This window comes from Carassius carassius, chromosome 18, assembly GCF_963082965.1.
Source record: "Carassius carassius chromosome 18, fCarCar2.1, whole genome shotgun sequence".
Lineage (NCBI taxonomy): Eukaryota > Metazoa > Chordata > Actinopteri > Cypriniformes > Cyprinidae > Carassius > Carassius carassius.
The window spans coordinates 11,681,397-11,706,273 of NC_081772.1; the positions used below are offsets into that span (position 1 = coordinate 11,681,397).

At 37.9% G+C, this 24,877-nt stretch overlaps 2 protein-coding genes, 4 non-coding genes and 1 pseudogene across 7 annotated transcripts; 6 read left to right on the top strand and 1 right to left on the bottom strand.

The window, feature by feature from the left end:
- Positions 1-5,915: 5,915 nt before the first annotated feature.
- On the bottom strand, positions 5,916-10,394 carry LOC132092380 (ribonuclease H1-like). Of its 2 annotated transcripts, XM_059498601.1 has the most exons (9): positions 10,248-10,394; positions 10,030-10,122; positions 9,809-9,942; positions 8,606-8,791; positions 7,991-8,090; positions 7,798-7,852; positions 7,630-7,714; positions 7,010-7,134; positions 5,916-6,228 (listed from the first exon to the last, which is right to left on the bottom strand). In XM_059498601.1, exons 2-9 carry the CDS (start codon positions 10,095-10,097, stop codon positions 6,142-6,144), a joined length of 840 nt encoding a protein of 279 aa, XP_059354584.1. In that variant the 5' UTR covers positions 10,098-10,122; positions 10,248-10,394; the 3' UTR covers positions 5,916-6,141. The 2 variants fall into 2 exon arrangements, with proteins under 2 accessions (XP_059354584.1, XP_059354583.1); XM_059498600.1 differs by having other exon boundaries at positions 10,030-10,355.
- A 1,927-nt stretch (positions 10,395-12,321) lies between these two features.
- On the top strand, positions 12,322-19,168 carry LOC132092381 (small ribosomal subunit protein eS7). Its single transcript, XM_059498602.1, has 7 exons — positions 12,322-12,386; positions 13,214-13,297; positions 13,377-13,448; positions 13,858-14,001; positions 17,508-17,572; positions 18,055-18,205; positions 19,057-19,168. The coding sequence occupies exons 2-7, from the start codon at positions 13,223-13,225 to the stop codon at positions 19,132-19,134; spliced, it is 585 nt and encodes a 194-aa protein (XP_059354585.1). The 5' UTR covers positions 12,322-12,386; positions 13,214-13,222; the 3' UTR covers positions 19,135-19,168.
- On the top strand, positions 13,549-13,769 carry LOC132092957 (small nucleolar RNA SNORA73 family). The gene has a single exon (XR_009422333.1). It is a non-coding gene; the product is annotated as a small nucleolar RNA SNORA73 family (small nucleolar RNA).
- Positions 17,195-17,415, top strand: LOC132092956 (small nucleolar RNA SNORA73 family). Its single transcript, XR_009422332.1, has one exon. It is a non-coding gene; the product is annotated as a small nucleolar RNA SNORA73 family (small nucleolar RNA).
- On the top strand, positions 17,721-17,940 carry LOC132092955 (small nucleolar RNA SNORA73 family). The gene has a single exon (XR_009422331.1). It is a non-coding gene; the product is annotated as a small nucleolar RNA SNORA73 family (small nucleolar RNA).
- Positions 18,244-18,464, top strand: LOC132092958 (small nucleolar RNA SNORA73 family). Its single transcript, XR_009422334.1, has one exon. It is a non-coding gene; the product is annotated as a small nucleolar RNA SNORA73 family (small nucleolar RNA).
- A 1,007-nt stretch (positions 19,169-20,175) lies between the features above and the next one.
- Positions 20,176-23,417, top strand: LOC132092840 (allantoicase-like; annotated as a pseudogene).
- Positions 23,418-24,877: the final 1,460 nt, after the last annotated feature.

Sequence of the window (24,877 nt, forward strand, 5' to 3'; positions counted from 1 at the left end):
AATAAAATTAATTAAATGAAATAAATGAAAATCAAACATAGCTGTTAATAATGCACAAGACATTATAACATGTTATGCTAATATATATATATATATATATATATATATATATATATATATATATATATATATATATATATATATATTTATATATATTAAACTGTCTTGTTCCTGTTAGCATTTACAACTATAATTTTCAACCATTTCCACCTCAGAGCAATAAATTAAATTGTGAGATGAAGTATAAAATGAGAAATAGTCACATTATGAGATATGAAGTCACACTTATAGAAATATATAATGAGAAAAACTTTCAATAATGAGATATGCAATTGCAATTATACAAGATATATTCACAATTATAAGTAAAAGTTGAAAGAATGTGAAATGTAAGTTGCAATAAAATAGGTCATTGTAGTAGAACCAAGACCACTCTAAACATACCTTGACAAGTCTTTAATAAAATATTGTGGAATATATCAAATGCTAGATAATATTAACAAAAATAATAATAATAATTCAATACTGGGCATTTTCCCCTGAGTGTTTAAATATCTGTGGCCTTTTTTCAATGCTTCCTGTCCAACAGAGCTCTTTCCTGTTTTTACATTATCCAATATGTATTCTGAGCCCTCTAACATTTTGAATCTTACTCTCTCATCTTTTTCATGTTTTTGCTCACTTCCTCTTCTCTATCTAACTATTTGCTCTCTCCCTCTCTTTTCTGCGAATACCCTGGTGCTCAGCAGGGCCCTACGCCCCACAGTGTGTCTGCCTGCATCTCACGCTCATTAAGATTAAACATGGGACTCTACCAGTGCACAGGCAGAGCTGTGGGCATGAAGGTAACCCAGGTTCACCAGCTGATTGTAGCAATTATGATTTTATTTTTAGCTGTCAGACGAGGCACATGAGCGTGATTCAGTGTTTAATACAATCCCATGTTCCTCATGTAAGTTCACATGTCCCACTCTTAACAAGTGGGTTAAAAATATGCTGTTCTGTCTCAGTAAATGCTGTTTGTTTCATAAACATAAACTTCAGCAAATTCCAAAGCTTCGGTTCAGACAGAAATGGAACAAATAAATAAGACCAGCTCAGTCATTATATCACTTTATAAGTCAACCAGCTAATTCTCTTTGGTTGGGAATTTCACATGGGTTTTAGGAGAAGATATTAAGCAGAATGTCTGTTTTTGCTAGTACAGTGGAAGTAATTGGGGTCCAAATCAACACTTTATGTACAAAAAACAAAAACAAAAAAAACACTGAAACATTTTAAAATATTACACTAAAGAAAGAAAGTAGTATAGGTTTGGAACAACAATGAGGGTTGAGTAATGATGACTGGATGAACTAACCTTTCGGGTGAACTAACCTTTCAAGAACGGTTTAAACATTTTGTTCCTCAAACACAAGCTTTTAAACTATTGTGTGCTTTTAAAAGTCAGCTGCTAACAAGTTGCTAAGAAATACCACTACCACAAGAAAGTGCGTTTTATGTGCTTTCTGAATCAGAGAACCATTGTATTCCCATGACTTATTATCTTTTGGGTTTCAGAGCTACAAACTGAACGGCTCGATCAGAATATAATGTTTTCACAAGCCCATGCTGATGCATTTTTGAGCTTGAAAAAGTTACGTTATAAAGCCGCACCATCTCAGTGATCCTGCGTTTGGCTGTCGGCGCAATCCTCCTTCCTTCACAGACGACTCGCTCTTCATTATGCATCTTGGGAGAGGGGGGTCTCGTCTCTGTAATATTATCTCATGCTTGGTAAGAAGGCTGCAGCATAATTAGAGGTGGGAAAACTGATGGATGGGGGAGCAGTGCAGTGTGATGCTGAGCTGTGTGACCCCTCTGACCTTGTTATCATTACGGGTGGTAGGGTTGACCAGTCCAGCCCCTGCTTCAGCAAGCAGCTGTTGCCTTTAATGGCATCATTTGCACTTCACCTTGTCACCCCCTCTACCTTTCTCTCACTAACTCTCTCTCTGTCTCTTCCTCTCTGTGGTATCTTGTCTCATGGTCAAGGGCAGTAGAGAGCATGCCAAATCTGACTGGCAGCCTCATCAAGGTGAGGACTCTGATTGCATTGGAACTGTACCACCAAGATGGGATGATTCTTTTGGAAACCTTAAAGATATATATTTTTTTAAATAAACATTTCCAAATAGACTGTATATGAATTTACAGATTACTTCCTTCATACATGACTACAAAATATACCATATAGAGTAGATGTCTGACTATGATTGCATTATTGCAAACTGAGTTGCCTCCATTTTAAAGAAAAAGAACACAAGCAAAGAAGTTATATTTAAAATAGATAGAGCATTCCAAATAGAAATTTGTAGACACTTACCAATTGTACGCTGCCAATTTAACTAAATCTGCTTGGAAACCTGCAAGGTGACTTTATATATCCTCTGAAATGACCAGCTGGGTAATATAAATTGTAATTCAAAATAAAAAGAAAAGTGTAAGTGTGTCAAACACTTTTTAGAGAAAGAAAGAAATACAGGAAATAATGAATTACAGACATAACTACAGTACTACAGAAAGAACTACAGAAAGAAAGAAGGAACTACAGAAAGAAAGGACTACAGGAGGAAAGAGAGAACTACAGAAAGAAGGAAGGAAAGAAAGAAAATAGTAAATACAGAAATAAAATCAGAGACAATAGAAAAATACAGAAAATACTGAAAGAAAAAATAAAATTAGTACAGACGGACATAAAGAAAAAGAAAGAAAGGTTTTCTTAATGATCTAACAACTCTTTGTGCAAGTAAGGGTGACGGAGACACAGATGTTCCTTCTGTTTTTCTCCTTACAAATGCGGAAAATATTGCGCGGTAGCTGCTTGACAAATGTATCATTAAAAATCCAGCACAACTGGCTCACTTTGGTTACATGTGAGGAGGTGCCATGGCCGCTTCATCAGTGAGCACGTGATGGGGAACTTAAGCTTTAAGAGAATGAATCTCCTGCTGTGGGATTAAATTGAGTTCTCTGGTAGCTTGATGAGTCAGTCTCATACGCACACAGTCTGAGGCAGCCTGAAGGCCAGGCGACCCAGCAGACTCTCCTGAGCTCACTGAATTTAAGTGGCAGTTCAGAGCATGGCCATCTGCACTTAGGTCAAGGACTTTGGGTTTCGATGTGCATATATGACAATGCAGTGCTTAGCTATAGAGATATCTCAGTGTAGTGAGTGTTTCCGAGAGCTCCTAAGCAGGTGTACTGTCTGAGAGATTGGGAGGGTGGAGTGAGAAATAATGGGAATGAAAGCTGCAGAGTGCCGCAGTGCTGGAGCTCACCTTGTCAAGCCCCTCTCTGCGTTTGAACCCACAGTCCATTCTACTGGACAGACACATTTGAAAAATTCCTGATTTAAAACTTGCAATTCTACAATCGTTTTTAAACTTTAATTAATAAGTTAAATCCTTCTATTTTACATACAAACTATGAAATACTGGCAAACATATCATTTTTTTTTAAATAAACCCATAGAAAATGCTGCTTCTGTGTTTGGAGTTAAGTGCTGCCATGCTTCTCTTCAATGTGAGTTTTTTTTTTTTGATTACTACATGCAGAGCTTTACTGCCATTTGATTGGAAGACAAACATCCAATCTCATGGACTGCAGGCTTTAAACTAGGTAAAATGCTCCAGAAGTAAAAAAAAAAAAAAAGAAAAGTAAAAAGCAAAACAGTTGGTAAAGTCTTGTGTCACAAGAAATAAATCTGCCATTTCACTTTAAGATTATTCACTTATGACACTGTAATGAAAAACTACACGGACCCAACCAACAATAAGATCATTCATATATTTTAAGTAATTTAGAAAACAGAAAATGCCATGCTTACTTTTAAGCAGAAATGTGAAGCTTATGGTTTTGTTATAGTAGGCTACTTAGCCTACATTATTTTATTTATTTATTTTTTTCAGATAAAACGTGTGTATTATTTGACCCATAAAACAGTTTAGATTGTTTTCCACACTAAAATCGTTTTACCATTCATATAGTTTTGAAACGAGTATTTTAATGTTGTTACATTTGGCCCCATTCACTTCACTGTAAGTGCCTCACTGTGAAAACAGATGTTTGGTTGTTTAAGAAAATGAAGGATGGTTGGAAATAAATTTTGCTGTGATAAACATTATTTCAGCAATGGTATTTAACTTGTACTTCGTAGTCTGTCTTTACAGTACCCTTCGTCACTCTGAAGCGGCTTCCTCGAGCACACCGGAGTAGTTCGCTCCGTATGTTTACTTCTCTCGGGTACGTCTCTTCTCCCTTCCAATATTTTGCAGCCTCTGATTTCGGCAGCTTCAAAGACCAACAAAATAAACACAAATGCAAACTTCTCTCTTCGCATTAGCGCATCACAACAACAAGCGACGAGGGTTTCTGACAGAATCTTCTCTGTCTTTATCGCAAGAGATATCAAACAGTCAGACTAGTTCTGAGGCAGCAGTTAGTTAGGCTGATGCCGTTCCAGACAGCTGTCATGGAAACAGATGTCTGTTCGGTTACAAGCTGCAGATTTGCTCCCGTGGTAACGGGTTGCCGGTGCCTTTGATTGTGCCTGCTCCGAATGTGGCTTCCATTAAAGTCCCTGCACAAAGAGGCCTCATCGTGTGATTGTTGGATTCATTAGTGGAAATTCCCCTGCACTTTCTTCCAGATTTGAAGGCCCGGTTCAGCTGTGACATGGTTTCTGAAGAGAGCAGAGACCAGATGTGCTGTAATGATGGGGTGTTTTTGGTGTGCCTCCTCCTTCCCTTAATCTCCAACAAATTATCACCGTGTTTGATTATCAAATAGCCTTTAGATGAGTTCAAAACCTTACCAGTTGGAACAGCTAACTTCCATAATTATTACAAAATGAGCTAATCTACATTCCCCATTAGCTTGAGAATAGTTTTCATCTTCAGATCCCACAATAAGACGTAAAGAGACTTTTAGTATACATCTTACCATCTGCCATACAAGGTAGACTCAAGAAACCTGAAGCTGTGAAAGGTTACAAGCAATAAATCCTCTGTTTTCACAAGGCAAGGACGAGCGGAGTCTCCTGACCTATAACTGTTGACCGCACATCCTGCTCTGAAGGTCTTGGATCTCAGCAGGAATTCAGAGGAGCTGAGCTTTGCAAGTGAAGGTCAGGAGGGACTACACTGAGGCCCCGGGGTTGAGATTCTCACCTCTGTTTATTTCATGAAAGTTAAGATGCCTTCACTCTTCCTCAGCCTGTTGTGCAGCTTATCTGGATTTAAGACAACGTTCAAGGCTTCTGTCTAGAGACAGGCTCAAAGCAAAGAATCGGACAGGACCGTCATATAGCTCGAGATAAACGACAGCACTTAGAAAATTTCTGGAGCACTGATCATGAACAACAGGCAAATGCTCTCACTATTCAATAGTAAAAAGATAGTTAATCTAAAATAAATATAAATAACTGTTAAACTGAAAAAAGTAGTAGTCACAGATATTGAGCAAATTTGATGGAGTTGGATGAAGTTCTACTCTGCTATGAAGTTTTTTTTTTTTTTTTTTTAACAAAATTAGAATAATCCCATCATTTAGTTAAAATAATGCAGGGGGAGATGGGAAAGACTCAGTAATAACTAAGAGCAAAGCTAGATTTTTGTAAAGATAATAACAGTTATTTGGCATGAACTGCAGTGACATCTGCTGTTCATATCGAAGCATTTCAGAGCCATGACCATTTCTTAAGTGAAAACCTCTTTCAGAGATAAAGAATCAATAATACATTACGGTGGCGGAAAATTAGCCAGGTTGGAGACTTAACACTGGTACACTCACTACAATTATTTTTGTCACCCAAAAAAATGTTCCAAGTGCTTATATTTCAGAGAGATGGAAAAATAAGTACCAGGAATCATGAACAATATATATGACAGTTTAATTGACAGAACAATCAAAAACAAACATTTTGGATAAAATTGCTCTTCAGAAAGAAGAAAACTTGTTTCAAGTGGTGTTTGCAGCATTACAACACTAGCACTACAAAATCAAAATAAGTGCATTAGCCATTGAGGATAAACAAACTACAACCTCGTCCTAGGTACCTAAAACAATGGATTATTATAAAATGAACGTGATAAGGGAGGGCTAACATGGGGGCATTGCCGCTCCCTCCCTGGACAGTCTGTCTGCTTCCTCATTGCCTGTATAGCCAGCATGACCTGGAATGTGCATCTAGAAATAAAGAATAATGGATAGTAAATTGTTCCATTTGCAGTCATTTCTCTGGCCATGCCAGACATTGGTTTCATCACTCATTGCATAATGCCAAGCATGCATGAGAACAACTGAAAGTAAGCAGAAGGGTTCTGACATGGAGATGTGGTCCTAAAAAAGATTGCACCACAGCAAAAAGATGCTACAAACACAATTCCTTTAAAAAAATAAAAATATTTTTTAATGTAAATATAAAATTTGGTTAAAATAAATAACATGTATTGTAGCCTTAAGGCATATCTCAAAAGTTCTGGCATAGTCTTCAATATATGAATATTAGTTTTAATATATTGGATACAGATTTAGCAACTGAATTTATAAGTTTCTCACACTGCATGTCATGTTTGAATGTAGAGTGCCAAGTTAGCCAGGCAATAACAGTTTACAACAAGACCTAATTTTGACCAAGAGATATATACAGTATAGTTAATATCCTACATTCAGAAGGATAGTGAACTTGCAGACAATATAATGGCTATAAATCACAGAATTCTTAATAGATCAGCTGCTCTGATCTTACTTGCCATCCTTAATCACCAGCATCAGAGAAAATTATGCTGCTATGCAAGACATCTATCTGTGTGTTTATCAAAAATGATAAGATTGGAAATGTCTACAGCTGCACATTTACATTCCAAAAGAATGTTTATACACAAAGGTTGGGACAACATGCTTGAAACAAACAAATTGAATAGCAGTTGCCCTATAGTACATCACTGTGTTAATACAGAAAACATACCCATACGACCTCAAGCTCTGCATTTAGGTTATCCAGCTTTTGAAAGTCTTCCTTGTTGACTATGACCCCGCCACCTTTAAGCCTCCAGCCATTAGACTTCCAAGTCTTTACCCAACTTGTAATGCCTTTAGAAAGCAAAAAAATAAATAAATAATATAAATTAACCGTTTTTTCGGACTATAAGTCGCACTTTTTTTCATAGTTTGGCTGGTCCTGCGACTTATAGTCAGGTGCGACTTATTTATCAAATTAATTTGACATGAACCGAGAGAAATGAACCAAGAGAAAACATTACCATCTACAGCCACCAGAGGGCGCTATATGCTGCTCATTGCTCCTGTAGCCTACACTGCGCAGCATAGAGCGCCCTCTCGCGGCTGTAGACGGTAATGTTTTCTCTTGGTTCTTGGTTCTAAATAAATGCGACTTATATATGTTTTTGTTTCCTCATCTTGACGTATTCTGGACTGATGCGACTTACATACAGAAAGAAGTGTGTGTGTGCGCTATGCATATATATTTTTAAAATATCTATTAATAACAATAAAAAATAAGTACTACACAGTTTTATGACCAGACATTTTCACAAGTATTTGATCAGAAAAGCAGAAAGCGCATACCATTAATGGTGAACTTGCTGTCCGTGTATATCACAACTTTTTTTAAATTATTTTCTCTGGCTTGCTCGAGTGCCTTGCAAGCAGCCTGTGATGACAAGTTTAATGATACAGTTATTGATATAAGGGTATGAGAAAGAACACTGCTTGTAAGCACCTCACTGTTCTTACCTGCAATTCTGCTCTTTGGTTGGTCTGTCTTCCTGGAAGCCTCTCAGCCACATTACTGAGGAAACAATAAAAAAAAATAATAAACAATTACTTTTACTACAACTGACACAAAAACAGTGACAATGTTGGCAGTTTCTGTTTTCTGAAGTACCAGGTTTTTTTTCCAGAATGCTATTAATCACAGATGACTTACAGTGGATGATCACGACCCCAATATACACCAATTCCTGCACGTGCTCCTTTTTTCCCATTTGCTGTGCAACAGCCATCAGTGTATACTACTACAGCATCACCTGTAAAAAGTGCACAGAGTAAAACATTTTACTGTGGTACTTAATAGATAGTCAGTAAAACCTATAATAATAATAATAATAATAAATATAAATATATATATATATGAAAAGTGAAAAGTGACATGACATTCAGCCAAGTATGGTGACCCATACTCAGAATTTGTGCTCTGCATTTAACCCATCCGAAATGCACACACACAGAGCAGTGAACACACACACACACACACACTGTGAGCACACACCCGGAGCAGTGGGCAGCCATTTATGCTGCGGCGCCCGGGGAGCAGTTGGGGGTTCGATGCCTTGCTCAAGGGCACCTAAGTCATGGTATTGAAGGTGGAGAGAGAACTGTACATGCACTCCCCCCACCCACAATTCCTGCCGGCCCGGGACTCGAACTCACAACCTTTCGATTGGGAGTCCGACTCTCTAACCATTAGGCCACGACTTCCCCCTATATATATATATATCTCAGTTATCTAAGACTAAGTAAGATTATAGTACACAACAGTTACCCATATATGTAAATCCATCACTACTGGCTGCAGCTGTCTTTGGTTGTGGGACCTCAATGAGTTTCACTCGTTTTGGATAGGATGGCCCCTCATCATCAGAGACCTCATGGGTCCTTTTACTTCCAAGGGGAACAGCCATTGAGGAATCAGGCACATTTCTAGAAGGCAGGACATCATAGTCACATCCTTTAAATGGAAACAAATGTCAATGTTAATCACTTGAATTACAGTATGTTTTAGCAGCCTATCAGTACTTGGATACACAATAATTTGGGTATTTTGGGAACAATTCCTGCTATGTGACAAGCTACAATCCACCTAAAATCATTTTAAACAACGTTTCATCAATTCTATTTTAATTAAGATCATTTATGATTTTATAACATATTTATTAAGGGACCACAAAGAATAATGCATTAATTAGAGCCAGGGCCGTTTAATAAAACTAGTGAAAGCAAAAAGGTAAAAAAGGTAACCAGTAATAGGAGATAAGATAGGAACAAGTGGGGTAAGCTGTGACACTTTTTACTTAAGTTGTCTTTTAGGCAAATAAATAAATACAATTCTGTAACAAAAGTCATATAAATATGATTCAGTGACAAAGCGTGCTGCACATTAAGGGTAAAAACAAAGTAAAAGAATAAAAAATAAAAGAACATACGTGAGAAATAAACATACATTTAGAACCCCCAATCTTTCCATAAAACAGTAAATTTAATTTTTAGAATAACTCAACAAAATTCAACATTTTGTAATAGTATTTCTTGCATTTAGTGACAATGCAAACAATGCTTCATTTAACAATACATAACTGTCATTACTTAGTCAACATTTGTCAAATAATTTGCATGGTGCTGCCAGTGTGTATAACAAACATGTTGGTTTACATTATAGATATAGAAAAAATATTGCTGGAACATAAAATACAACATTTACTTGAAATGAAGAACACTGACATGCAAAAAACAATTTTAGTATTAAAATCACTCAGTCACAGAGTACATCTTCTACAGCTGCTTGCCTTTCTCTCTCAATTTATGGTCACATGACAAAAATAATGTACTCATTTGCTAATACAGAGGATGACACATCTTAACCCTGTCTTGTACACTGTCCCTTATACACCTGAAAACTTGACGATGCATAATGGCAGATCTTTATAAGGGGTGTCTGCCATCTTAAAACGAACACCTTTCATATTACCTTTTGCTCCCCCAAAAGATGGTGCTGCTGACTGGCTTTGTGCTGACCTCACAAAAGCCCAAGCATCCTGTTCAGAAGCGAACTTCTTAAAAACCGCCGAGGGAAACTTATCCACCTGATGTTTACATTCCTCCCTTTAGTGAAGAAATAAAACGTAGTTAAGCAATGCAATGCGAAATGTGCTTACAATTACACAAAATAGGTATCATATAGTTGCTCACCATGTTTGATATACTCCTGGTTTTAATCCTTTCCTCACAGCGTAGAAAAAGTTTCCTTTCTTGCCCATATCTTCCGCGGCGTCACAGAGAGCCCTGCGTACAACATTGAAAAACCCAGGCAGTCTCAACATAGTCTCTGCTTAGAGCAGAGTAACGTTAAACACGGCAATATCCTTTAGTGGTGGCATTTTTAAAAGACAGTGACCATAAACAACAACCTGACAAAGACGAAATCTTTCACACAATATTTATGATTTCAGTGATTTTGTCTGTCGTTTGCAAAACCTCTGTAGCACCTACGTTACCGGTCAGCTGACCAATCGCGATGTTGTTCTAATCTTCTTCTTCTTTTAGGATTTAAAGGCGATTGACAAATCAACTTAAAATGTGGATTCCCGCCACCTACTGGAAAGGCGTGTGAAGCGCACAATGAAATTTAAGTTTTGAAACGAGAGCTACTTGTTAAAATTGTTTCAATTTTTCAATTTCAAACAAAATCTACAACAAGAGAGATAAACCAGTATCCTAAATCCTATTAATCATTCATGTTTCCTTTAAATAAATAACTAATTTGCGATATATTCTTGATTGTTTAGGTCCATCACTAAAACCTGGAGTGGCAGAAAATTTATTTTCAGAAACGTTCTCTTTCATAAGCCTCACATTTTATAAGTAGCCTACATGTTCCACAGTTACTGTTAACCCACATTTGTCACAATTTTCATTTTCATGTTTTCCTAAGCACTGATTTAATAAACAATGACCAATACACATTCTTGCTATTAAAAAGTCCTTTCCTATTTCAAAATCTTCTTCTCTCTGAACCAACTTTTTCTTGTATACAGTGTAAATGTCTACCTTTTGTTCCTTCTTTCCATTCATTCTGCCATATTCCCTATATTTCTTTCACTATTATTGCTTTTAGTTCTGTTTTACTTAATGCCACTTCAATGTCTATTTGTGAATGATTTAATGCCTGTTTAGCCAGATGATCAGCGTCCTCATTTCCTTTCACACCCTTATGTTAATGGTACCCACACAAAATTTACCAGAAGTCCATACTGTCTTGTTATGAAAAGACTTTGGATTACTTCATTTTCCACTTGACAAACTGAAAGAGAATATGTGCATATCACTGCCTTTGTTGGTTGTATTTCTTCTATCCCCTGAAGTGCTAGTAAGATTGATATTAGTTTTGCAGTAAATACAGAAATATGATCTGAGGTTATTTTTGACATTTTAATTTTGATCAGGGGGATATATGCTGCTACAGCTGTTTTCCCAGAGTCTGGATCCTTCGAACTATCAGTGTATATTTGGACTCCAGCCACCCGTCCCACAGACTGCTCTCCCTCTGCTGCCCTCAGGAAGACGTCACTGTAAGCATCCTACCCCGCACTAGCCAACTGAGGGATAGCTTTTTGACAATAAAAGTGACTTGACTTGACTTAAAATGTAAGATCTATATATTTCTGTACAACTTAACTTTTCTAATACACTTGTTTCATTGTTATGTTTTTCTTTATGCAATTGTATATCAATCAAAGGCATTGGGAAAAGCCAAGGAGGAATTGCTGACCTAGCCACAATAGGGGCAATATGTATTTCACTTAAACCCATTTTCTGTGGTTCTTCCTTGGCCTTCCATCCAAAACTTGATAACTTTTTATATTCATATTCCCAACATCAGTCCTTCAACACCATTTTAACTGGATGATTGTCCGAATGTTACTTTATGCTCATCCTTAACTTGAGCCTATGAATTCCTTTTTTGGCATCTCGCCCAAGAGATAATTTATTATCATCAATATGATTTGTTATCAGTTATTTATTACCAAAAACTGAGCCTGCGACATATTAAACTGAAACGACCCTTTTATCTGCAAAGCAAAAACATAAGTTATTTTACAAAAATCAGCAAACTGCAACAAAGCAGTATCAAAACTCATCCCCAGTCATCTGTGAGCAAAATAGGATTGGAGAGATGGAAATGGAAAAAAATACAAGAGCTTCATAGGGGAGCTTTTCAATGATTCCCCAAAACAATAATGTTGGTATTTGTGCCCTTTTTTTGTAAATATAAATTGTTCTATCACACTACAACTGGTAAAACATCTTAATATGATTTTTAAACTTCTTCATAGATAGCAAGTCAGTATTTTCAGAAAAAAGCCAAACGAACTTATGACTTAATGACTGCCCAGAAAACTAAAACGAACACAACATTAGTACGAACGAGCGTACGGCGCCCTCTGCGTCCGGAATGGAGATTACATTTCCCATCATGCAACACACCAACGCGCATTTACCGGCCTCTCGCGAGAATACGGCCTTTTCCCAGGCCGTCGTTGAAAGAGGTGAGAGTAACGAATTTACCCCGCTAAATAGAAATTAAGTTAAAATGTCTAAAATAAATCATATTTGGCTCCACGTACGAGCTGCATGTGATGTGTAGACAGTGATGCGTTAGATGCGAGTGTATTACACAATGGATGGTTATTTTAAAATTGGGAATTTGTATATTTATGGTGTGCTAGCAGACGCGTCGGTACTACAGTATTACTGGGGCACATGTGCTGCTCTAAGATAGTCTAAAATGCCTATATTAAGTAAAATACATGTCGACGACCTGTATTTGCGGTAGAATTAAGTCTAATGTAAATGTAGTCGTTCTGTACTAAATAGTCAATGCTAGCGGTATGCTAAGAACATGCTTTGGAGTTAGCCGCACTAGTATGCTTAACTAGCTGGTGAATTCCCGAGAACAGCTTAAGTTAGGATAATAAAGTAAGTCATTGAGACTTTAAATAAATCCCGAGTTATATAATAAAATATCTCTGAAACTGTTATTATGGATTCTAATGTTTAATGTCACCTTGTTCGCATAAGCAGACGTTGCAGAATGCGTCATCTTTGAAGGATAGTTCACAATTAAATGGTCTTTATTTACTCACCCTCATGTTCTAAACCTTAGTGATTTCTGTAGACCACGAAAGATGTTACGGCGTGATGACTTTACATTAACTTTCATAGTTGTCAGTTTCCATCATTATTTTATGTATAACGAGGATGTACGTTTAAGCTTGGAGCAACATGGGAGTTAATAAATTAGACACTTCTCCCTTTTGAGTGGGCTTTTTCAACTGTATGGTGTTATTCTAATAAGCTTGTTTGTGTCTTTCAGACACAGGCCATGTTCAGTACCAGCGCGAAAATAGTGAAACCGAATGGCGAAAAGCCAGACGAGTTTGAGTCTGGCATTTCCCAGGTAGAGTATATCATATCTCTTTGAAATGTGATCGTGCATCTGTAGCCTCAAATGATAAGCGGTTGTCTGTTTGATGCAGGCTCTTCTTGAGCTGGAGATGAACTCTGATTTGAAGGCTCAGCTGAGGGAGCTTCACATCACTGCTGCTAAGGTAAAATCCCTGTTGGTTCAGTCATTTTGGATGAGTGCAGTTACATTAATTAAATTTTAACAGCATGAAGATAAGTAGCTGTTTGTACTGATTGACACAACCAACGTGGACATCCTGTGAGATGGCTCTCATGTGGCTCTGTCCGTGTGGCATAAGGGAGCGCAGCACTTCGGTGCCATGACGTACAATCCCGTTCCACGACGTTGGATAGCAAGCTTGTCCCCGGCCTCTGGCTGGTGTGGACAGCGTCCTGTATATTCCTACATCTTCCCAGAGCCCTTTGGGCCGTTACTGGGGAGGTAAACCATGCAGTGCACATGCCCTTAACTGTACTGGACCTTGCTGAGTGCTAAGTAATATATTTATGCGCTTGTAATTTCATGCTATTGATTGTCTTTCTATCCCTAAGGAAATCGAGGTTGGTGGTAGCAGGAAAGCCATCATCATCTTTGTGCCTGTGCCTCAGCTGAAGTCCTTCCAGAAGATCCAGGTGAGGCTTGTGCGTGAGCTGGAGAAGAAATTCAGCGGCAAGCACGTGGTGTTCATCGCACAGGTAAGACTTGTCCTTTCTGATCACGTGTTTCTAAGCTGTTGCTTTTTTTTTTTTTTTTGATGCTGATAAAACTTTAGTGTTTTAAACCTTTTTTTGTTATCCCTTAGAGTGGTATTTTTAAAGACCTCACAAATCTTTTTTTTTTTTCTTTTAAATTGTTACCTTTTAGTCCATGTCTGTTTTCTTTAAGGCCTTAAGGTTACTTTGTGTATGTTCTTACACTTTCATTCATGCACGAATTCCAGGTATGCACAATTTCAAAATTTAGATTGTCCAATCAAATGCTGTCTAGATCTATTTTTTTTATAAGTCTAATCATATTTCACTGGTATGCACTTTTTTTTTTAAATTTAGAGACCAATGGATTGGACAATTAAAGTTAACTGATATTTAGAGAGCACTGAATAGGATGACGTTTCTGAATTGGTGTGCATTTGAAAATTTAAATGGTCCAATCACATTTTGCAGACAAAGAAAAATAAAAAATGAATTTGTCCAATAAAATGGATTTTAAAATGTCCTTCTATATCTGCAATTTAATTAGCATTTACTGTCTATTGGCTTTTTCATCAAAGGATCCTCCTGCATCCTTGTCTGCATTTGTGATTGGAGAAACAACAAATGCTCTACACTGCTCAAAAGTCATGTTTGAATCATCAGTGGCAAATCCTATGTATGAAAACATAGCTACTTACAGACTGTGAGTCAGAAGTGCCAGACTGTCTTTGCGAAGTTGGCATTGCCCCACTTTGTAGAAAAAGACACCTGCATTGTAGGCTACCCACCCAGGAAACAGTCCTCGTCCTCCGTAAAATGCGCTGCACACATCAGAATATTTGGGTTGAACTATCTGGTGTATATACTAGCATGTGAAATGTTATTTAAAAGACATTAATGGTCATTAAAACAGTTCAAACAACATAAATCAGATTGCGATTTTGAAGAAATAGTAATCGGGTGCTAAAAATAATTTGCATTTAAAGATCTTTGAGCCAGTGGGATCACTCGGGGTCCTAAGTGGACCTGATTTATAAGGCGGGGCTAAATTTTTCATGACACTGGAACAGTGTTGAAAATACAGCTTAACCACTGATTTGTAGTTACAGTCGTGGCCAAAAGTTTTGAGAATTACATAAATATTGGAAATTGGAAAAGTTGCCGCTTAAGTTTTTATAATAGCAATTTGCATATACTCCAGAATGTTATGAAGAGTGATCAGATGAATTGCATAGTCCTTCTTTGCCATGAAAATTAACTTAATCCCAAAAAAACCTTTCCACTGCATTTCATTGCTGTCATTAAAGGACCTGCTGAGATAATTTCAGTAATCATCTTGTTAACTCAGGTGAGAATGTTGACGAGCACAAGGCTGGAGATCATTATGTCAGGCTGATTGGGTTAGAATGGCAGACTTGACATGTTAAAAGGAGGGTGATGCTTGAAATCATTGTTCTTCCATAGTTAACCATGGTGACCTGTAAAGAAACGCGTGCAGTCATCATTGCATTGCATAAAAATGGCTTCACAGGCAAGGATATTTTGGCTACTAAGATTGCACCTAAATCAACAATTTATAGGATCATCAAGAACTTCAAGGAAAGAGGTTCAATTCTTGTAAAGAAGGCTTCAGGGCATCCAAGAAAGTCCAGCAAGCGCCAGGATCGTCTCCTAAAGAGGATTCAGCTGCGGGATTGGAGTGCCACCAGTGCAGAGCTTGCTCAGGAATGGCAGCAGGCAGGTGTGAGCGCATCTGCACGCACAGTGAGGCCAAGACTTTTGGAAGATGGCCTGGTGTCAAGAAGTGCAGCAAAGAAGCCACTTCTCTCCAAAAAAAAACATCAGGGACAGATTGATCTTCTGCGGAAAGTATAGTGAATGGATGGACTGCTGAGGACTGGGGCAAAGTCATATTCTCCGATGAAGCCCCTTTCCGATTGTTTGGGGCATCTGGAAAAAGGCTTGTCCGGAGAAGAAAAGGTGAGCGCTACCATCAGTCCTGTGTCATGCCAACAGTAAAGCATCCTGACACCATTCATGTGTGGGGTTGCTTCTCATCCAAGGGAGTGGGCTCACTCACAATTCTGCCCAAAAACACAGCCATGAATAAAGAATGGTACCAAAACAGCCTCCAACAGCAACTTCTTCCAAAAATCCAACAACAGTTTGGTGAAGAACAATGCATTTTCCAGCAAGATGGAGCACCGTGCCATAAGAAGGGCCAACACTGCAAATAATGACTCTTTGCATAAATGTCATTTAATTGTCGATAAAAGCCTTTGAAACATATGAAGTGCTTGTAATTATATTTCAGTACATCACAGAAACAACTGAAACAAAGATCTAAAAGCAGTTTAGCAGCAAACTTTTTGAAAACTAATATTTATGTAATTCTCAAAACTTTTGGCCACGACTGTATGTCCTCTTTTTTTCAAACGTCAACATTAGTTTCACTTACACAACGTAACAGCGTCTCCACGACATGGCGCTAGCAGCAACTGCGAGAATAAGAGTTACGCCTTATTTCTTTGTGTGAACATTTGGGCGGTGTTATGCAAATCTTCCCACATCCTGACGTAGATGTGGGTGCGTGTTTAAACGAGGCATCTTCGGGGGGCCTGAACGAGTCTTAACTTTTTTATTTATTTTTTTTTTACTTTTTTTTTATAAAGAATATCTCTTTGGGTTTGAGACTAAAGTCTCTGCAACTTTACAGATCTTTATTCACCAAAAGCTTTGTTACACTCCAAAGAGAAAGGAAAAAATTAATTTGCATCATGTGACCCCTTTAATGTGAATGAACATAATCCTGTATCGGATGCAAAATGACTAAATATTGAGAAGGCGATCGCATGTATTATATTTGTCTAACTCCAAATGATTGGACACTGATCCGAACCAGTTGATAACCTCCTGTTATTTGATTAGTCTCAACTTGACACTCAAATTAACCGAACACATTTTAATGATGCAGAAGCCGTGCACACAGTGAGGTGAATATGAAAGGCTGAGTGGCGTGTCGGTCTTTGCAGGGCTGGAGTCAAATAATGACGTGGTTACAAGGCGCGTGTGATTTAAACCTGCTTAGTCAGCACTAACAGTAGCTATCTAGTTTGCACTGGGATTCAGAAACATTCAAGTGATTTCATAAAGTCCTTAAACTTAGATTTTTAGTCATGCTGTGATTAGATTTTTCCCAACGTGGACATCCTGTGAGATGGCTCTCATGTGGCTCTGTCCGTGTGGCATAAGGGAGCGCAGCACTTCGGTGCCATGACGTACAATCCCATTCCACGACGTTGGATAGTAAGCTTGTCCCCGGCCTCTGGCTGGTGTGGACAGCGTCCTGTATATTCCTACATCTTCCCAGAGCCCTTTGGGCCGTTACTGGGGAGGTAAACCATGCAGTGTACATGTTGTTTTCAGCAACAAAGATATATTTTTGCTTCAGTATTAGCATGTTGACCACCAAATTAATGATTTTAACCTTGATTGATCCTGTCTTCCAGAGAAGAATCCTGCCTAAACCCACAAGGAAAAGCCGTACAAAAAACAAGCAGAAGCGCCCCAGGAGGTAAATGTCGTCTTGTTACATTTTGGAAGCTGTGTTTGCGGAGTAAGGGTTGGTAGTGCTTGGTTTAATATATATATATTTTTTTCTTCAGTGTGAATTTGCCTATTATAGCACTGTTGTGCTGATTAGCATGTTAGTGTATAGCAAACCAACGTGGACATCCTGTGAGATGGCTCTCATGTGGCTCTGTCCGTGTGGCATAAGGGAGCGCAGCACTTTGTGCCATGACGTACAATCCCGTTCCATGACGTTGAATAGCAAGCTTGTCCCCGGCCTCTGGCTGGTGTGGACAGCGTCCTGTATATTCCTACATCTTCCCAGAGCCCTTTGGGCCGTTACTGGGGAGGTAAACCATGCAGGGCACAACCAAAACTGTTTTAAGATGCTTAATTTTGGGTCATGTGAACTTGTTTTTTTGTTTTTGTTTTTTTTTAGTGTAGAAGTTTAGGGTTCATCCATTTAAACTGTGTTTTCCCTTTCAGCCGAACTTTGACTAATGTGCATGACGCTATCCTTGAGGATCTGGTCTTCCCCAGCGAAATTGTTGGCAAAAGGATTCGCGTGAAACTGGACAGCAGCAGGCTCATCAAGGTCCACCTCGACAAGGCACAGCAAAACAATGTTGAACACAAAGTGAGTATTACCCTCTTTTAAAAAATAAAATAAGTCACCCAACGTGGACATCCTGTGAGATGGCTCTCATGTGGCTCTGTCCGTGTGGCATAAGGGAGCGCAGCACTTCGGTGCCATGACGTACAATCCCATTCCACGACGTTGGATAGTAAGCTTGTCCCCGGCCTCTGGCTGGTGTGGAGAGCGTCCTGTATATTCCTACATCTTCCCAGAGCCCTTTGGGCCGTTACTGGGGAGGTAAACCATGCGGTGCACATTATTAATTGCCAGAGTGGAGTTGCTATTTTTGGGCTTTAGCTGAATTATCAGGCATTTCTAATTTGATATGTGTGCAATTTAAACATTCTCCGTTAGTTTTAACCCTTGTTACTTCAACTTAAAGGTGCTCTAAGTGATGCCGGGAGTTGTAACTTCTTGTTGACGTTCAAATTGTTGTCAAACAAAACGGAGGCTAGCTAGACCCTCCCTCCTCCTCATCCGTGCACTAACCCCCCAAACCCCACCCCCAAATCTTTCTTGTCGGTTATTGGCTGGAACACTTTGTTTTGTGGTGCGGGTGAGCCCAGTTTGTTTTTCTTGTTGTTTGTGGAGCCTGTGGTGTCTAGTGAGACCCTGTTTTTTTTTACAGTGTGTTCAGGGGACAAGGAGCTAGCGGATAGTGAGGAGATGTTTGCTGGATGTGACAAAAAAATGTTTTGGCCTAAAAAATGTGACATCACTTAGAGCACCTTTAATATATAATATAATATACATTAGTATGATGTAGCTTTAAGACATGTTTAAATTTGAGTCAATTTTTTATAAACTGGATATTTATACAAGTAACCAAGCTAAGTTGTGTTTTGTTTCAGGTTGAGACTTTCTCTGGTGTCTACAAGAAGCTCACAGGCAAGGATGTGATATTTGAGTTCCCAGAGTTCCAACTGTAAAGAACAGATGGCAAAATAAATTTGTTTATTGTCATGTTCCCTGTCTGTGATCCTTTCATTTTTCATGTAAGTCATTAAGTGACTTCTGACTTTTTATGTGGTCAAATTTGAATAAGGTGCGAATTCATTAATGTATTTCATCCGCAAAAGACATGTTCTGAAATGGTATTGGGTCAAAGCAGTCTTTTACCCTGCTTTGTGCATTATCGTTTAGCAGATTATGAAAACAAAATGCCCTGTAGAGAAGATCCATTGTGGATGTTTTGACCCTGTTATGGAGCCCACAAGGACAAGTGAACTATCTTTTATAGTGCTCAAACTAATCTCTGATCATGACTCCCAGAACAAATGGTTAAAGATGAGATATAAACCAGGCCATCTGGCAGCCAAAATTGTGACTATATTAAGACCATGTTAATTGCCGGAAATCATATGAAGATAGTATGTTGGTCAATGTCCTGTATTAGCTTTAGAGTTAAAATAAATGTTATTTAGGTTAATCAAAAAGGTATTTTTCCCCCCAGCAAATTACTTGATTGCATTTTTCTCACCAGAGCAATGAATGGGCTTATTTTACAGAACTGATTAAGAAAAATCTTTACCATGGAGGAAAAAAAAAAAAAAAAAGAATGGGTGTTTTATCAACAGAGAGGGCTGTTACTCCAGAGACTCACTGACGTGGTTTGGGAAAAGAATGTAGTTCATGGTTGTAACTAATGTAGTAGCATTAGGAAATTCTAAATAGAAACTATGCTACGTTTCCGTTAACTATGTTACTATAAACAACCAACGATCCCGTTCTAAGATTCCACTCCGTACTTTCACTATATTCAAACTGACGGTTGTTGATCAAGATCGTGGACTACGCTCAGTTTAAGTGGTTGCTTTGGAGAAGGTAATGTTAGTTAAATATTACAGTTAGTCGATATATAACGCGGGAGCTAGCGATTTTGTCTACAATTTTCTGCTTGGGGTCTTGTAATATTAAACGAAAGTTAAATTCAAAATTAGAAAAACATTTAAAATCTAATCACAATAAACATGGCAAATCGACCAGTGCAAAAGGACACCAGCAGCCAACCACACTTCCTACAGTTCAACAACCTCATGCGAAACGGCTGGAGGAAAGGTGAAAAACTGAGCATTTGAAATATGTCTCATCACATTATATAGATTCTGATATTCATAGATTGCGTTTCCGTACTGTAATTGACGAACAAACTACTAACGTTGTCATTAAGGGTGATTTTTGCCTCAGATGAGTGGTTTGCCCCTGCTAGAAATCTTTTCAAGGTAAAGTCATTTGCCTATCCTCTGGTAATATTCATGCGTTCAGTATTTTCTAGTATTATTTGGTATTAATTAAAATGATCTGAAATTATTTGAAGAGATATCCTCCAGAATTCATAGTCTTAGCATTTACCGAATATGGGAAATTGATGGATGGCTGGGAAAGCAGGAGGAAGAGAATTGCAGGTATTAATCCATTTGAGCAAATCAAAGTGAGTTCACTGTAAAACTGTGAAATAGGGCTCTGTGTGTTTCTCATTTCTCTCTAATGAGCTGTAGTTCCATTGAGCCTGGATGAATTAGAGCAGAATAGCTGCAGGCTACTTCCTTTGCTCATCCATCCTGTCTCTGGAGATCTGTAAAATGAACGCATGAGAAAAAAAGATGTTCTGCAATACTGAGACAATTCATCATCTCATCAGGCTTTTAGGGCATGTTTTGTAATCTCAAAGTGTGCTCTGTCTGTACTTAACAACAGATTTCGGTGATCTCATGAAAGATGCATGTGTCTTTCATCTTGTGTTAAAGGTCATGACTGGTGCATCATTCAGTTAGGAGTTCCAGGAATTATTCATGGCTTTGATGTGGACACATCCTTCTTCATTGGGAACTATGCACCATACACCTCCATTCAAGCCACGTGTCTTGGTGGGTCTATGGCTGCAGTCTGCAGAATCAAAGTATAAGGTTTACCTTCATTACGGCTAATGTCAAATTTAATTCAGATCAGATGCCATCGTTCACTCTTGAAGGAGATTGTACAGGCATGGCAGCTTCCCCGAGCCAGTTTGAAGCTGTGGCACAGGTGTAAAACATCATCCAGTGCAGTAGATATTCATGCACATAATCACAAGTCTGTGTTTCTGAGGGAACTCATTCTAAATTAATGTTGAACAGCTTAACTCAGACAACTGGGAGGAGCTCGTCCCAATGATAAAGCTGAACCCGGGGTACTCTGAATCATGCCACAATTACCTGAATGTTACGTACCCACACAGAGTTACCCATTTCCGCCTCAACATATACCCAGGTAATTCACCTTCCACAACATGAATCAGTCAGTGCAATAATAATAAAAAAAAGAGATTGTGTTCATTCATAATAATAAAAAAATGGCCTAGGGAGAGATGCTGGAGCAGAGCAGCATCTTAGAGAGCTTTTTGTTTTGTAAAATGAATACAAATGAATGATATGATAATAAAATATTTATGTTTTATTTATATACCACCTAAAAACTGGTACTATATGTATTACACTTTTTTATGTGGTGATTTATTTCCTTATTATTCTCACCAGATGATTGCTTGCCCAAGGTGCTTACAAGAATCTTTCAGCAAATTGTTGAAACAGTTGTAGCTTTTGACGTAAAGCTGAAGTATATGATTTCCATGCAACTAGTAAAAGTATTTGATAATCAGACAGAAAGAAAAAAAGGTAGAAGACAGTGTAATTAGCAGCTTTAATGAGGGAAAGAACCTAATGAAACATTGCTAATCATGTAATTGAATCTAAAAAAATGGAGAAATAATACAAAAATACTGATTTGAAGATTGTGGTTATATATATATATATATATATATATATATATATATATATGGAGGTGTATGTGTAAGCTTCAGCTATGCCCACTTCGGTCACCCGCGCAATATGATTGGTGAGTGAATCTTTGGATTGACAAAATGCGGACCACTTTTACAGACAGCAATATCTGCTTTCAATCAGGCCTGTCTTTAATAATGTCTGGACTGTTTCTCATTTTTAGTAATCTCCTGAGAGAATACTACACACCACTTCCCTATAAATAAGTTATGGTCTGTTTAATAACTGTTTGGAGAAGATTATGGAATAACATGAGAGATTTTGAGATCTAGATCCGTACATTGTGATTGTCTGAATGTGTACTTCTCTGTAGGTCTAGGGAGGGCTGACAGCATGGGTGATGGGAGGGAGACAGCCAGACGCCAGGATCGACCCAAGGTTTTAAAGGTAAAAGTAGTCTTGTCATTTTAGTGGGGAAGTCGTGGCCTAATGGTTAGAGAGTCGGACTCCCAATCGAAAGGTTGTGAGTTCAAGTCCCGGGCTGGCAGGAATTGTGGGTGGGGGGAGTGCATGTACAGTTCTCTCTCCACATTCAATACCATGACTTAGGTGCCCTTGAGCAAGGCATCGAACCCCCAACTGCTCCCCGGGCGCCGCAGCATAAATGGCTGCCCACTGCTCCGGGTGTGTGCTCACAGTGTGTGTGTGTGTGTGTTCACTGCTCTGTGTGTGTGCATTTCGGATGGGTTAAATGCAGAGCACAGCAGTATGGGTCACTGTGCTTGGCTGAATGTCACTTCACTTCATTTCACTTAGGAAACTTCACAGAGATTAGTTAGATCCCACACTGATCTCATATACTGGTTTTCAGGTGGATGAGAAAGGCATATTGCAGGTGCGAGGCTATGAGTGGGCTATTCTAAGGCATCATATCAAATATGAAATAAATGGCTGCTGAAAATTCAGTTTTGCCATCACAGGAATAAATTACATTTTGAAATATATTTAAATAGAAACAGCTATTTTAAATTGAAATATTTCTGTTTTGGTGAGCATAAGGCATTCAAAAAAACTTTGTCCTCAGGAAATTTCCCAGACTCCTGCAAGATTGAGGCCTGCAGTTTGACCCCAGATGAGGAGGACAACTTAATTCGTAACCAGTGGCGCTCTGACAAACCCCTCAAGTGGAGAATTCTTCTTTCTCCTCAAAAAGTATGACTTTAATTTAATTTGACTTTATTTTTCCTTTTTTGTTCTTTGTAAATGTGATCACAATCTTTCTCATCTAGCTGAAGGCACATCACAGGCATTTATTTTCTGGGGATTCTGTGGTGCAGTGTGGGCCTGTGACTCATCTGGTCATAGCTCCTGACGGAGGGGTCAGCAGACTTAGACTCTGGGGTCAACCGGTGTCAAACAACTTGACTCATCCTCAACAAATCTCCAAACTCTAATGCCATCATGTATTTTAAACACACAATCACAGAAGAATGTAGGTCATCCATTGTGATGTAAAATATTAACACCATAACATTAATTTACCATCATACATGCAATACATTTACCAAATAAACTTTGCTATGGTACAGTATACAACTGAATTATTGTCAAGGCTAATGTTTCACAAAACATCAATAAAATACTCTCATAATAACTAAGAAAATGAGCCTTTACTCATTTTGTGTGCCTTGTATATTGCAGAATCTGTAAATTAATAGTTAATAGTAAAATACATATAATACATTGTATCACTTTGTCACTGTTAAAATGAATGTTTGCGGATATCTATTAAAATTTTAAAACAGTAATGTGAGCAGATGCAGTGTCAACTCGTGTTTTGTATGGACATCATCCACAGGCTATACAGTAGCATTGTAAATAACTGGCAAGATTATGTAATCGAGAAGTTAATATTTTAAGAACTAACATTTTTCATACATATTTGAAAAGTTTTGCTTATGTGGATCATAGAAACAACTCTAAAAAATAAAAATAATAATAATTACTGTTGTTATTAATATTACACTTAAAATAATTATAAAAATACTAAATGATGGTAATAATTTTTTTTTTTATTACTATTTGTTGCTTTAAACTTTCAACTACAATGTTATATTATAAAAGGAACAACAGTGTGTCTGCTACATGTGTCCCTCTTTGATTGGCAGTATTTTCTAAAATATTTTGCTGACATTTTTCAGATAAAGGAACATGCATCTTTGATTTAAAAAAAATATGTCTGAGTCAAGAAACGAATCTGAGCTTATCTCTATTTACATGAAAAGTTGCAGTTGACATATTCTTTTGACGTTTCTTCCACTACGTGCTTATCCCTTGGAACAGTTAGTTAAAAAAAAGAAGGTGGGAAATTGACATTCAATGACATGTTTCAAACTTGCTGGCATTTACTACAGAGATTTTCCAGTGGGCTGTTTTTTCCCCCAATCATTTTGTCATGTTTTTCCACAGATTAAGGCAGTGGTCCATAGCAGAAAAAATTGTGTCGGCATTGGTTGAGAAAGATTCTGCTGGAGTCATGTGCTATCAGGTCAGAACTTCTGTGCAGTTATGCCCCAGCCATATAAAATACAGTCAATGGACCTCTTTCATGGGAAAGAAATCTCAATGTAAATTGTTCATGAAACCATTCCATTGCGAACTGTTTCATTAAAATACCATAAGAATGGGTTTATGAACTGTTCATGTTCTGTTTGTGTTTCATGAATGAGGCACTTATTTTAACTGAATCTGAATCAGAGTGAAAAGAGTTATCACTATATTTTACAAACAATAAAATAAACCCATATTACTAAGATTTCAGCATCAAATGACATAAACAAGCAGAATTTAAAACTGAAAAAATTAATATGATCAAAGTTCTAGATGTCCTTGAACAGCCTGATGTGGAGACGCA